General features: G+C 32.4%; 1 protein-coding gene across 2 annotated transcripts in view; it reads right to left on the reverse strand.

Annotated features, from left to right (window-relative positions):
- Window positions 1-3,229: 3,229 nt before the first annotated feature.
- Window positions 3,230-15,704, reverse strand: part of pxb (putative Hedgehog signaling attenuator pxb) — a 199,067-nt gene continuing 186,592 nt past the window's right edge. For both annotated transcript variants that reach the window (XM_089706718.1, XM_089706717.1), the window contains 2 exons: window positions 6,732-6,900; window positions 3,230-4,823 (listed from right to left, as the gene is read on the reverse strand). In XM_089706718.1, the coding sequence (XP_089562844.1) occupies window positions 4,197-4,823; window positions 6,732-6,900 (796 nt within the window). In that variant the 3' untranslated portion in view covers window positions 3,230-4,196. The remainder of the gene's footprint in view (window positions 4,824-6,731; window positions 6,901-15,704) is intronic.

Raw genomic sequence — 15,704 nt, forward strand, 5'->3', positions numbered from 1 at the left:
AGGAAAAAGCTTCAGAATTATGCTAACATAATATGATAAAATTTGTAGAGCATAAAATTAGTTACAAAATATATGTTTCATTTGTAAAAAAGTAGCCATAACAAATGCATAAAATGCATTCAAATTATTGACACTACAAAATCTCCGACAATATTTAAATAAAGACAAAATACGTAATAAAGTGTAGGTAATAAAGTGAGTCACAAAGACTTTTTGCTGACGGTACAAAACAAGTCTATTTGTATTTGTCTCGGCGGAAGAAAGGCGGTGGTCCATTATTAAGATCTCACTTAGCTTCGCTATCTGACTACGAGCTTGGAAAAATTATCCGGGAGATATATGGTCTACCTACTTTGTAAGCGTTTAAACATAAATGTTTTAAAAGTTTTGTGGTATTTTACAAGCTGGTTTGCAGTTTTAGACACGTGGTAGGTACCTGTAGAATCTGTCCTAAAAGAAATAATAAAGCTGTGTTCGTATCTACTATATATCTTTATTTCGTGCATATTAGTTCAACAGTTTTAGAATAGAAGAGACACAAACATTACTCTGTATTCACAAATTTTCAATTATAATATTAGTGGATAGGTTTAATTAAGTATATAAATGCTAAGCACTGCAGCTCTATATTCAGTTAGTAGAATTATCTGAGAGATGCATAACCCATATACATATATTGTTTTAACATTAACTTTAGTATGATATTCTAATAACTATATGGAAGAGCAGCGGATATTGAGAAATTAGTTATTTTGCAAAAAAATAGAGGTGCGTGGCATTTAATTTTGAATCTAGGTAATATTAGCGTGAATTATAATATCATTATAATATTATAATCACTTACTTTTATCGAGTTGAATATAATGAGAAAAATGTGTATTTGATAAATTTAATAGGATCTATCTCTTTTAAGATGAAGTGAGGTGGCTAGGTATACTTACTAAGCCTCAAACAGTAAAATGTAATGAATACTTTTAAGTAAACGACCTAATTTATAAAAAAAAAACTAAATATTAATCTAACGTCCCATTCAATTATAAGTTTGTAAAACGTCCATCAAAATGCTTCTAAAATTTATTAACAAAGTAATAAGAGAAGAGAATAGAACACGATCTATGAAGCATTCTCTTAACTTGTGCTTTAATACTGAAAATTGGATGATGTAACTATAGGTATTTAACAGTAATATTTCCACATATATGATCTATAAGACAGTAACATTAAATATATCGTTTCCAAAATCCTATAAACTACATCCTCTAGAATATAACATGGGCTACTCGAATGAATTGTTATAATAAAATATTTCATTTAGAATACGGGTATTTAGCGGCGAAACTAATGTACACTCGGAGCGATTTGTAGAACCAGGTTTCAGACAAACAACATGATCACACATTTAATACATTTTCTGGCGACTTAACATTCATCAGTATACATTCTACGGCGATAGAATTATACACATTAAAATACATATTATTATTAATTAGGCAAATAAAACACTTATTTAATTCTACTAATAATGAATGTTTTAAATATGTTGTTAGTAGTAACAAGTGCTTTTGTTTGACTGTTTAGTCGGTGAATCTACGGTTAGGGTTGCGTCCGAACAGAGCGTTACGGATCTCGGGCAGCAGCTGCAGCGCGATCAGCTCCAGGCGGGACTCCAGCGTGTTACGGATCTGGAACAGATATCGCAATAAATAAATAAAAAACACTTTATTGTACAATGCACTTAATACTTACAATACAATAATATTCAAAAAGAATCTTCACCGTACAAATTGGCAATCGCAATCAATTATTGTATGATGCACACATGTTTTTGCTCAGGCAGTTATTGCATTTGATGGATAAAATATGTACATACAAATGCTAAGTAATTTATATTAACGTTTTCTTAGTGGATCATTATTATTTATGTTGTAAACTACAACAACAATGTTTGTTAAATTTTTTGTCAGGCAACACTGAAACAGAGATTGACGTTACTGTGTTTCTATTATCTTTGTGGTAGTCCATTATAGAAATGATGAGCTTACAATCTTATGTTTATTAAGAAAACATCCATTGTTTGTTTGGTCTAATCTTAAAGGGATATCTTTCCTACAACACTTACAACTTACTTACTCTTCTCTTCTTCTGCTTTACCTTCTAATTTATGAGATACATGCATGAGGGTAGTTTCAATATTCATAAATATCGTACGAACTTGGTACTGGTTAGGGAGCCAGGTGCAAATTTGGTTAACTATTTCCTCTCAAGAGATAATTCGTCAGACGCATGAGAGTATAGTATTATAAAGCCTCGTGAACGTCAGCTGGCGCTCGGTTGGGGGGGTGAGCGGTTGTAGCCTCCCACGCACATAGGAAAAAAAATACATTCATTCATTCATTTCCTCTCAGCTAAAAATTTGTCAAATTGTAGCTAACCCAATATCTCAACGAAAAAAAATAGTCAGCTGGTTACAACATGGTGTATTATACGTCAGCTGGTGTCTCGAACATGAAAGTTAAATTTAAAGAAAAATTTATTTTCCGTTATTTCCTCTCAAACAAAAATTTACCTGATGATAGCTTATATGTAACTGTGGATAAATATATATGTCAGCTGGCTGTATCTTGGTGGAAAAACCGTCAGCTGATACGGGAGAATACAACCGCTCTTCCCCCCAACCGAGCTCCAGCTGACGTTCACGAGGCTTCATAATACTATACTTTGATGCATTTTACTAATTACCGCTTGAGAGGAACTTGGTCATAAAATCTGCTGCTGGCTCCCGGACCATACCAACTATAGAAAATAAGCATGAATTCGAATCATTTTTCATATAGACTTAGGCAGAATAAGGCTTGTGGTTAAAATTCATATTAAACTCAAACTCAAACATTTTATTTAACACATTAAGAAAATGAAGCAAAAATAATGAATGTATGTTTGTACGCAATTATGAGGGATTGCTTATTAAAAATTGTTTGTGCTACAAATAATTATTTAATGACCATAATATGACTAAATAATTTCCTTCAATTTGAATTCAGATTTCAATATAAATACAATTCTAATAAATGCACTCAGAACTATAATTCAAATATGTATGTATTTTTATTTTAAAAACCTTTATACTTAAATAAAATTCAATGCCCTTTGTTTGAAAACTGACCCTCATGTTGTAACTTGTAGTGTCATTCAATTCAACGATGAAAATTAGTGAAATAAAATGCATAAGTTCTTCAAAAATGTATTTATTTTTCATTTATTGTGTTCTTCTGATAAACGGGACAGTGTTGCCCCATACAATAATGATAATGCGAAAATTTACAATTCCAAACAATTATATAAAAATAAATATCGCTTAAATTAAATATAAACAGAAAACAAGAACAATAATTTTGGATAATATACATTATAAAATAATTTCACATTTTCTACATTTTTAGGAGAGAAAAACATTATTTTTCGTTGAAAATTAAAACTCGGCTAGGCTTTCGATAGAGCAATATAAATTTAAATTGGCTATGATCAAGCAATTTATTCGTAATACATACTGTGCAGTTTATAAAAAAATGTACTTTATTCGTATTGTAGTAACTATAATTTTGGAACGGCAGAATTAAACAATTACAAATATTATGCTTTTAGCACCAGTGATAGAAATACCTACATTGATAGGAAGTATTCGAAAGGAAATCGTGATTTATGCGACATATTTAAACGTGATATGATTATAAAATTCAACTCGCTATTCTAACTTAATTATCATCTACTTTTATACAATATCTACAAATCCCGTGAATCAATATAACCGTTATTTCATTCGCTTCACATAAAATTAAATTTTAATAATTTTATAATCATTGCAATAAATTTAGGACTAGCTCGAAATTACTTAAAGGACGAAACTATATCTATCGTATTTAGGGAGACATATTTGTACAAAAATATTTAAACGTAAATAATTTTAACAAGGACTCTAGTTGAAGAACAGCACAGGAAGGGTCCTACTTAATTAATACCTCTTTTGTACAAATCCATAGAAACTGTCACACTACAAGGAAAGTCTTAAAGGACATATCACTATTATCGAAGAAGGCTGAGGCCGTCGTTAGAAATAGGCCGTGAGGAATATAACTAATAAATGCTTATGAATTCGAACAGGTTTATGGCACTCGACCATTATAGTCCAAGCTCGCACCTCATGATAAAGGTATTTCAGCTGATAAACGATGTCTAGAGGAGGCTCTTGTGCCGCACGTTCCACAAGTATTGTTACTGTAGCCGGAGTCAGAGCCGAACGACGAATCTCCGCTTGGCGGTTTCGGAGAAGCTCTTGGCCCTCTCCAGCAAGCTATCCCGGGCAGTTCACCACCAGGCCAGGCACCACCAGCGCTCATAGGCATCGGACCAGCCGGCCTTGCGCCCACCGTACCAACTTGAGGATACAGTCGTAACAAGGCATCTAGAAGTACTCCTTCATGGAACTCTGATGGATCCGGCGGGTGTACGTGTCTTGGAATCCTGTGCGCCCGCCGTCTTTCTAGAGACTTCGGTCGTCGATCCAACCGATGCTGTCTTGGCCGATGGGGCAAGGACTGTGGAGGCGGTCGAGAACACGTTCGACAGGGGAGCACGTCACCAACTAGACTTAGCTCGTCTTCCGCGAAATGATCGTCGCTATGCACTGAGTCATCAGATCTGTGAGGAAGTTCTTCGTAAACTGGTGCATTGCATGCGTTTCCACACGGGTTACCACCTCGCCATGACCCGCCTGTACCGCAGACGAACACGCGCCCTTGGCAGTTCGGTCGTTTCGTTTCTACCATCTGTAAATGAAAAGGAACATGTTAATAAGATTATTCAAATATGTAGAGCATAACAACTTTTATAGAATTTAAAGTTTAAAGTTACTTTTTTTAAAATTTAATTCAGTTATTCACACAAAGTGTTACTTTGCTTAACTGAAACTGAAAACAAACTATTTAGATGATTAATGATGTGTATACAATTATTTTAAACTAGCGGTCCGCCCCGGCTTCGCCCGTGGTACATGTTTACGTTTTCTCTACATAAGAACCATCCTCGTACTTCAAGGAATATAATAAAAAAAGAATTATCGAAATCGGTTCAGCCGTTCTCGAGTTATGCGCTTACCAACACATTTTGCGATTCATTTTTATATTTAAGATAATTTCATTATACAATTTTTTGAACTGTAACTACGTCTTCAACTGTTGCGAAACCTTTTATCAATCATAAATACGATATGAAAATAATATTTAACAATATCAGGGCCCGTAGACAAAGTAACAATTAAAAAACGATAACGAAGTTAGAAAAGGAAAAATGTATGGGATTGACATTAGATAGACCACGTGATCTAACGCGGCGTACGGGTAAATTAGCTTGGAGAAATTTTTGCATATGTAGTGGTGTGTATATTACTCAGATCTTAGAGCGCGTTTCCACTATATCGTTCTGGCCTATACAAAAATGTTTCGATATCCTAACATTACTATTTAATTTTATACTTATTCCTAGCAACACTTTTGTTTTCAATAAAAACAAGTTTTTATTTGAAAGAAAATGGTTTTGACTTTATAAAAAAAAATATATCATTCAATTTTACGTCCTTGAGAAATTGGAGACAAGGCGACTACCGTGAAACAATAAAATATCGTGTCCATAATAATTTGTTTCATAATTAATATTTGACCATAATAATTACGAAACAAAACAAATAAAGAAATCGTCACTTGATAGTGGAAAGTGGAAACACGCACAAAACCAGAATAAACCAGTTTACGCTGTCCGCAGGTGCCACGTGCAGTCGTTTGGTAACGTTAGAACATAAAGCACACATTTCATTCAAAAATTATAATTATTATGTACGTAGTTTAATTGATAAATTTTGTATTTGTTGATTGTTGTTATTATTTGTTATTATTGTTATAATATTTGTTGAAGTGAATTACATGTCCCGCAGCCGGAGGCCCCAAATGAAAACTCAGATGTACTTAAAAACTACATTTAATAGCTAAAATGAGACTTTTACACCCATGTCTGCACGATGCAGACCGGAGTTAAAGAATGAATTTATACAGTTTAATAATTATAAAGACGTAAGCTTGGATGCTAACTAAGGGAAATCGCATCCACATTCTATTCCCGTGCGAACGGCGTATTCAGCAGTTTTGTATGAAGGCAGGGCCATAACTAGTGTTTAATTTGTGTGTAAGTGTTGTAACTTTATATTGTTAATTCAAAATGGCTCCAGTGTTAAAACATGGTCGAGGCAAGCCTTTGACTTCTCAAACTAAAGAATTAAACTTTAAATGTCGTTTCTTTTTCAGGTTAGTAAATTTTTCATTTTAGTAACATTGTTAATGTAAAAGTTATATGTATGTTAAATGTGCAAATATTAAAATAAAGTCTCATCTTTTTCAGAGGAGAAACACATATAGTTTAATTTAAAATCCCTTATATATATAAAATAAAAACTAAAAATAAAATGTTGTTTTATTTTATTTGCTGACCATACACTACTACAAACGCAAAAATTTCTCCAAGCTAATTTACCTGTATGTCAATCCCATACATTTTTGCCTTTTCTAACTTCGTTATCGTTTTTTAATTGTTACTTTGTCTAAGGCCCCAGGATATTCGCGAAAAGTACATTGTCCGTAACAAAAACTACTATAATATAGGTATAGTCTATCAAGATTAATATTCACCTCAAGCTGAGGTTCTATGTCAGGCCTTTGCGGTAAGGGTGGTCTCCGAGGCAGGTCCTGCAGATCCTCGTACAACGGTGCTGGTGGTGGAACTCGTCTCTGCGATCCTGAACTTTGACTCGGCGCTGTCGACTTTGAAGGCAACAGATTGGTGACTTTTCTTTTGTGCCTGTTGACAAAATTGTTCTTATTAGTATAGTTAACAACAAGAAAAATCTGTAGGAGAATAGTAGTTTGTTTTTGGATACGATTTTAAGATATTTCTTTAAGGATGTATGTAATAAGAGAAATTCCGAAATTACAGGTCTTTTCTGATTTTTTTAATGGCTGCAAAAAATTCATCATACTATATAATATAGGTACAAACACATGTGTAAATCACTGATGATACTAATCTTTCTGATCAAAGTGCGTTTTACTAATATTTTGAACACAACTATTTCACACACAACTCTTTGATCAAAAACATACGAGTACAGCATTATTCACACACAGCTCTTTTATCATAAGCATCAGACTACAGCAATTAAACTGTCACAATACAACTTGATACTATAATAATTGTACACAATACTACAACAGGATGGTAACCATTAAAGAAATTAATGCATAGACACAATATGTCCATCCTACGCATTCGCAGACAAACATATTATAATTACAAAAGTAATGTTTGTTGTAGGTATGATTGTTTTCTGAACGGAAATGTATTAAGGTGATTGCTACGATCTGTTCCCAGCCAATATCCCGCTAGATGGCGCTGAATTCTACATTTCTAGTTTATTTGAGTTTTTGCGTAATTGGAAAAGATTAAGGTCGTAGGAATAGTCATGGCGGTTACTGAATATTATATTTTATTGAAATATGTCATATCATTGCCTTAAAATCCACCCAATTCGGTAAAAAAATGCATTATAACATCTGTCATTGCATACAGGGTCGTTTACACACACAGACGTATACAAAAATGATAAAGATTTAAGTCTAGATGGCGTGAATGTAAAACAAGTAGGATTGTTATAAAAATAAAAGTTATATTTGTTGGCGTAAACTATTTTGTTGTAATTTTGGGAAATAAATAATGTCAAAATTGATTACAATAAAACGCAGTTTTATTTTATTACCTACATTACACTATTGTTTTTTTTTTATCAAAACATGTATTTGAAGTAGCAAATATGATATTATGCTGATCCAAGCATTTTCACTCAAAACTAATATCACTAGTGATTTGTAAAAGTAAATTATTTCAATATACATTTCATAACCAACAAGTAAGAATAATTATTCATACAACAACAAATCAAACACACTATTTACTATGGAAAAAAAACCAGGAAGGTGAAAAACATATTTACGATTTCGATGCACTCGACTTTTAGTAAAATAATAGGTAAAAAATATTATTATGGTTTTGATCACAGACATATCTGTGGTTTTGATTTTAGCTACTAGTATCAGAAAGCTGCGTGTTCAATGCACGTCGGGGTCCCACAACTGTGGAGGAAGGAAGGTAGAATACCTCCATCGAATAAGTGAAGTTTCTCGACATACTCGATTTGCCGGCCGGCCTCAATGAAGATTGTCCGAAAGTTGTATATGTGCTCTGTAACGAAAAAATTTCGCTAGCGCGATTCAGAGTGAGCTGTCGTACAATATACCTAATGAAGTTTTTCATCTTTTTATTTTACTGCAAATACAAAATAAAAATTAAACAATGGTAATGTAAATTCTAAACAAACTACTACCAAAATACAATTAGAACAAAAATCATTTGACTTGTTTATTTCACCCAGAGGCCAGAGGCGGCTCGTGACAAAATTGTATAGGTGTTTACTTGAAATAAAACAACGAAAATACAATAGCGTTCGGGATGATTTATTACAAAAAAATGAGCACCACATTTTATAAATGTCTATAACACTAAAAATTACAAAGTACAGGCTATTTCAAAACGAATTCAATGACTAGGTATCAATAATTAGTAAATCACCGAATTTGCATTCGCGAGCGTAGGTATCCATAGTGTTTGTCACTGACGGTCACTGACCTCTATAACTTATAGTTATAGAGGTCAGTGGTGTTTGTTGTGTAAACATGTATGTATTTGAGTAGTTAGTAGCATATTATATTCTGAATTTCTGATCCATGCCTATTCACTCAAAACTAATAACACTAATGATTTGTAACAGTAAATTATTTCAATAGGTAGGTATTTGAACATTTCCCAACAAGACGTAAGAATAATTATTCGTAGGTATACAAGATACAATAACAAATCTAATACACTATTTATTATTTTATTATTTACTAGCGGTCCGCCCCGGCTTCGCCCGTGGTACATGTTTACGTTTTCTCTCCATAAGAAGTAATAGCTAGAGAGCTAGCGCAAAGCTACCTGTATGTATTTGACCAGACCTGGATTTTTGTGTGTTGATTCCCCTATACCTACTATACATGAGATGAGGAGTCACTAAGCCCAGAGTGGTGGACGGGGCGCGCGCTTAGGTAAGACAGGTGGAAATTTTTGGCGAACTTTGAAACCATTTGACCACGTCTGCCATTTTGATATTTGAAAATAGATTATTATTACTATCGGAAAATAACAATGGCAGACCATTATCACGCGGATAACATTCTGGCAGACACTTATGAAAGTGCTGAAAAAAATACAATTTTGAAAGTATTTGACCAGATCTGCCATTCATATATTTTATTTATTAGGGTCTTAAAAACTTATTTTCGAAACGGCAGATATTTTCATTGCGTACAGACTTCAGCAGACAACAAAACTTTACAGACTTCAGCAGTCAACAAGACTTAGCTTCTACATGGTCAGATGTATATATGTATTACGTTCCCTGACCTTACATCAATGATTTACTTTATTAATGTTTTTATGGTCATTTACATTTAATTTTGAAAACTATGGAATAAAATTTATAAATTTGATGATACAAAACTAAATATACATTTGTAAAGAATCTCAAATATAAAGTTGTGTTGCAAATAACAAATCATCATTTAAATATTTAGTTTATTTCTTTATTTAAGAAACAATTAACAATTACAAAACAACATAAAAAAACACGCATGCATTTATTGAAATGTTCATTCATCATCACTATCGTATGGCGTTGTGTGACTCGTCTTCATAATCCATTGAATCGGATTCTGTAAAAGTAAAACGTAAATTATATAATAAAAGAAATGAGTCATTATAAACTTACCTAGTAAGGCAATGCCTTTGATGTCGCACGATGCCGCCGCGCCGCCAGTGTAGGTACTTCTGCTGCTACATGAAAATATGCTAGGGTTGCAACAAATGGGAAATAAAACAATTGTGATTATTACTATTATGATGTAATCATTTATTCATATTATGTACATTCAAAACAATTGCTATTATTAAATCTGATGTAATTATTTTTTCATAAATATATAATTATTATTAATTACATAATATATTGCACTGTGAAATATTTACGTATCACTTTATTTTTGATGTTCTTAATTGTCTTTTATAAAATTTAAGTGACGCATTCGCATTGGGATCAACAATCCGATAAGAAAAGAATGGAGACAACATATACATAGCTTTGATTTCAATTCTACAGATACAAAATATACAATCTATCTAAAATGATACAACGGATGTTTCCTGCGTTTTCTCGTCAAAATACCGAAACAACGTAATTATTGTATAGTAGTTGGGCGTGAAAGTAAAAAAACAAATGAAAAGTGTTTTCCATATGATTATTTATTAAATTTACGCGATTAAGAATAATTTCAACGATACAATTTAGTAACCGAGAATTCAGAGGATTAAAGAAAATACCTGCCTGATCATTTTATCAAACTCTAAAAGAATTATGGTTATTTCGCATCACTCGGTTTATTAGTTTGGTAATAATTATTAAAGGTAGTTACAACCCTAGCCATTGAGTCGAACGGTAGGCAACACAATATCGACTTTGTGCGGGTACATATGGTACATTTCTTCTTGCTGTGAAGCGTAATTATTATTATTAAGATTTTTTAGGCTATTTTGAATCAGCTGTTCTAATTTAATTCTAGAAATTTATTAAAACGTGATTTTTTTAAAAGTATATTATGAGTTTATAAATACCTCAACCAATAGTTATTGTGTCCTATCCTCATTTCTTTATATCTTGGTAGTTAACTAAAGTGTTAAATTTACATAACCTCAACAACAACATTTACACTGCCACTGCACTAAAACTAAACTAACTAGCTCTCTAGCTATAAGAACCATCCTCGTACTTCAAGGGATATATCATATAATAAAAAAAGAATTATCGAAATCGGTTCAGCCGTTCTCGAGTTATGCGCTTACCAACACATTTTGCGATTCATTTTTATATATAAGACTAGCGGTCCGCCCCGGCTTCGCCCGTGGTACATGTTTACGTTTTCTCTACATAAGAACCATCCTCGTACTTCAAGGAATATAATAAAAAAAGAATTATCGAAATCGGTTCAGCCGTTCTCGAGTTATGCGCTTACCAACACATTTTGCGATTCATTTATATATATATACTAGCGGTCCGCCCCGGCTTCGCCCGTGGTACATAATATTTACGTTTTCTCTACATAAAAACCATCCTCGTACTTCAAGGAATATAATAAAAAAAGAATGATCGAAATCGGTTCAGCCGTTCTCGAGTTATGCGCTTACCAACACATTTTGCGATTCATTTTTATATATAAGATAAGATTATGTGAAAATAACCAGGAAGGTGAAAAACATATTTACGAAAACATAGTAACATAATATGGCTGTCGCTACAATAATTATATTTCAATTTTATCTTTTTATACCTAGTAGAACTGGCCGACGAATAAAAAAAATCGTATTAGAATAAATACAATAAATTACGGAACAAAAAAAGGATTGTAACTGAATTAGGTATGTTTGTTTCTGGGCGCACCGTTTTCGACGACGCGACGCGCGACGTAAGCGTATAGGTATAGGTACCTACTTTGCTAAAACAAACTAATAAAATTGTGTGTCTGTCTGAAAATTCGGAAAAGCATATTTTGCAAGTTTGTAATTACTTTGATAGTTTACCGATTTATAATAATTGTAATTGTAATTGTATAATATATAATTTGCAATGTGGTGAAATTTCATAAAAATCACGGGCCAATTTTTTGTTTTGAATCCCACCGAAAATATAATTGCGTTATTAGAATAATTAATTACTATACCTACCCACGATCAATTATTACAATATAGTCTCAAATGCATACTAGAGAAATATTGCAATTTGATTCAATTAAAATGCATAGCATACAAAAATAAATTCACAACACAAGAAATTCCGCGCGCAAATCATAGCGCGTGTCAATGAAATCAAGAATGTTTTATATCAAGCCGACGCGGACGACGACGCGACGCCGAACAAAAGTACCTACGACGGACGACCACGCTTCGAGTTGCCAAACAACATGAGTAATAAATTGTTTACAAAAAAAACAAGTTTTCCATTTTTCTGTATGAGTAGACAGAACTTCAAAACGCCACCTGCTACGGTTTATATTATGAACGATTGTTATAAAAATAAAAGTTATATTTGTTGGTGTAAACTATTTTATTGATCAATAATTTTGGAATTTAAAATTGTCAACATTGATTACAATAAAACGCAGTTTTATTTTATTACACTATTGTTTTTTTTATCAAAACATGTATTTGAAGTACCATATAATATTATGCTGATCCAAGCATTTTCACTCAAAACTTATATCACTAATGATTTGTAAAAGTAAATTATTTCAATATACATTTCATAACCAACATGTAAGAATAATTATTATTATTCCTACCTACAACAACAAACCTAAAACACTATTTACTATGGGAAAATAACCAGGAAGGTGAAAAACATATTATTATTTACGATTTCGACGCACTGGACTTTTAGTAAAATATAGTAGGGAAACATAATATTATGGTTTTGATTTTTGCTACTAGTATAAGAAAACTGCGTGTTCAAACTACTTGTTTGTCTGTCTGAAAATTCGGAAGTACTTTGGTAGTTTACCGATTTATAATAATATTGTATATATCGTTGTTTAAAAAATATTCAAACACAATAAAATATGATATATGTACTGATTTATCACTGGTTTCAGTGATGAACTGATGAGTCAATTATAGCCACTATACTTTCGTCATACGTGTGTATGATTGATGTGATTTGCAACGTGGTGATATTTCAGAAAAATCACGGGTCAAATTGTCCCACCGAAAATATAACTGCGTTATAAGAATAACTATACCTACGATAAATTATACATAATACAATATAGTCTCAAATGCATACTAGTGAAATATTTTATTTGAATCAATAAAATAAAAAAATAAATAAAAAATAATAATAATACAAAAATAAATTCACAACACAAGAAAATCCGCGCGCAAATCATAGCGCGTGACAATGAAATCAAGAACTTTCGAGCCGACGCGGACGACGAAGGAGCCTAACAAAAGTACCTACAATCATAGGCGGCTCGTGACAAAATTGTATGGCCGTGTTCACTTGAAATAAAACAACGAAAATAGGTACCTACAATAGCGTTAGCAGTACAAAAAAAATGAGCACCACATTATAAATGTCTATTTATACACTAAAAATTATAGAGTATTTCAAAACGAATTCAATTATTATTTAGCAATAATTAGAAAATCCCCGAATTTGCATTCGTGATCGTATTCATAGTGTTTGTCTACACTAATATTATAAAGAGGAAAACTTTGTTTGTTTGTTTGATTGTAATGAATAGGCTCATAAACTACTGGACATTTTACCAATGTTTGCAAGTTTGTGATTACTTTGATAGTTTACCGATTTATAATAATTGTATACTTATATCATTGTTTAAAAATATTCAAACACAATATGATATAGGTACTGATTTATCACTGGTTTCAGTGATGAACTGATGAGTCAATGTTAGCCACAATACTAATCACTTTCGTCATACCTACATGTGTATGAACTATGATTGATGTGATTTGCAATGTGGTGAAATTTCATAAAAATCACGGGCCAATTTTTTGTTTTGAATCCCACCGAAAATACATATATTACTAATTGCGTTATTAGAATAATTAATTACTATACCCACGATCAATTATTACAATTTACAATATAGTCTCAAATGCATACTAGAGAAACATTGCAATTTGAATCAATTAAAATGCATAGCATACAAAAATAAATTCACAACACAAGAAATTCCGCGCGCAAATCATAGCGCGTGTCAATGAAATCAAGAATGTAATTTTATATCAAGCCGACGAGCGACGACGCCGAACTAAAGTACCTACAGTACCATTTACCTTCAGTGTACAATACAGTTTACAGACCTACGACGGACGAACAATAATGAGTAATAAATAAAAAAAAACATAGTTTCTAAGGTCATTAGTTTTATTTTATTTTATTGTTATTTTCTTTGAACGATTGGAAATGAAATTACTCAATTTTTACACAGAACTTTGATTTATTAGAATTATGCTCATTATGCATAAGATAACGAACGCGAATGCACGACATCTAGCGCGTCAATGTCTAAACATCGCCTTTCGTTTAGACATTGACGCGCTAGATCTGTAATAAGTATATAGTCTATGCGCTAGATGTCGTGCTTTATGTCGTGTTTCGCTTGGCAAAAGTCACGCACACTACTGTAGAAGTGTCAAATTTTTCCGGTATTTTACTGTTGTTTTTCTAAGTAAATATTGTAAATTATTGATTAAAAAGGTCGAACGCGCACACATTTCATTATAGAGAAGTGATAAAATGATTAGTTTTAAAGAAATAGTGTCTGTGTTAAGTGTTTAGAGGTAATCAAAAATGTATGGAGGGACGGTCGGAACATCAACCTTAAGGCGCCTGTCGCCCATGATTAGTCTGTGGTTTATAATCAAGTTCATGATAAACAATAGGTTTAAAGATTTGAAGAACTTGTCAGTTACCTAATTAGCATACTTATTTGATGTAGATTTTAAAGTATGTAGAAGATGTTTATATGATAAGGATTAATTTGGTTATTGCTTAACCCATTGAGCCCCAAGCGGCCCGATCGGTCCCAGACACAATACATTTTCTATTGTGTCTGAGGTTCCGGGGCCTGAGTTACTACAACATGACGACTATTTTTGATCAAAAATAGTAGGTAAAATGAAACATTGAGTAATTGGACTATGTAACTTTATGATGCTGCAAATACGATTAAATTAAAGTACATAGCATAACTCTAAAAATACTTTATATTATGGCAAAAAATATCAATTTTGAATATGGTAGTTTCTTAATATAGTACGTACAAGAAATAATTAATTGTCGTTTGGCCTATTTATATCCACACTAGATATTAAAGTACCTACACTGGAACATTTAGATCGACTCGGATATACATTTATCTTATAATATAAATAAATCTCGTGTCACAATGTTTGTCCTCAATGGACTTCTAAACCACTTAACCGATTATAATAAAATTCGCACACCATGTGCAGTTCCATCCAACTTGAGAGATAGGATAGTTTAAACATGTAGGTACCACGGGCGAAGCCGGGGCGGACCGCTAGTAATTTTATAAATGACATACTACGTAATAGATATCTTGTAGATATCACACTCTTGCCCATATCTCTGAATAATTTGTTTTGTGATACATGCGATAATTTATCTAAATCTTATCAATTTGTTATCAGTTTGTTTTATTTATTTTATAGATAACTTCCGGAGCAAGATGACCACCCACCGATTTTGAAGACATATGTTATATTGAAGTCTCTTGTGGGATATGGACCTGATGAATTAATATTTGTTTCAATGGTCGATTTAATATTTTTAGATAAACACTTTATTCTAGGCATTGTATCTAAATTTATTTCCCATACAGTTTAGTCCTAATGGCTAATATTTGAAGCCCAAT

Source organism: Colias philodice, chromosome 18 (genome assembly GCF_061535455.1).
Source record: "Colias philodice isolate Cphi_HAF_F1 chromosome 18, ilColPhil1 Martin Lab GWU primary, whole genome shotgun sequence".
Classification (NCBI taxonomy): Eukaryota; Metazoa; Arthropoda; class Insecta; order Lepidoptera; family Pieridae; genus Colias; species Colias philodice.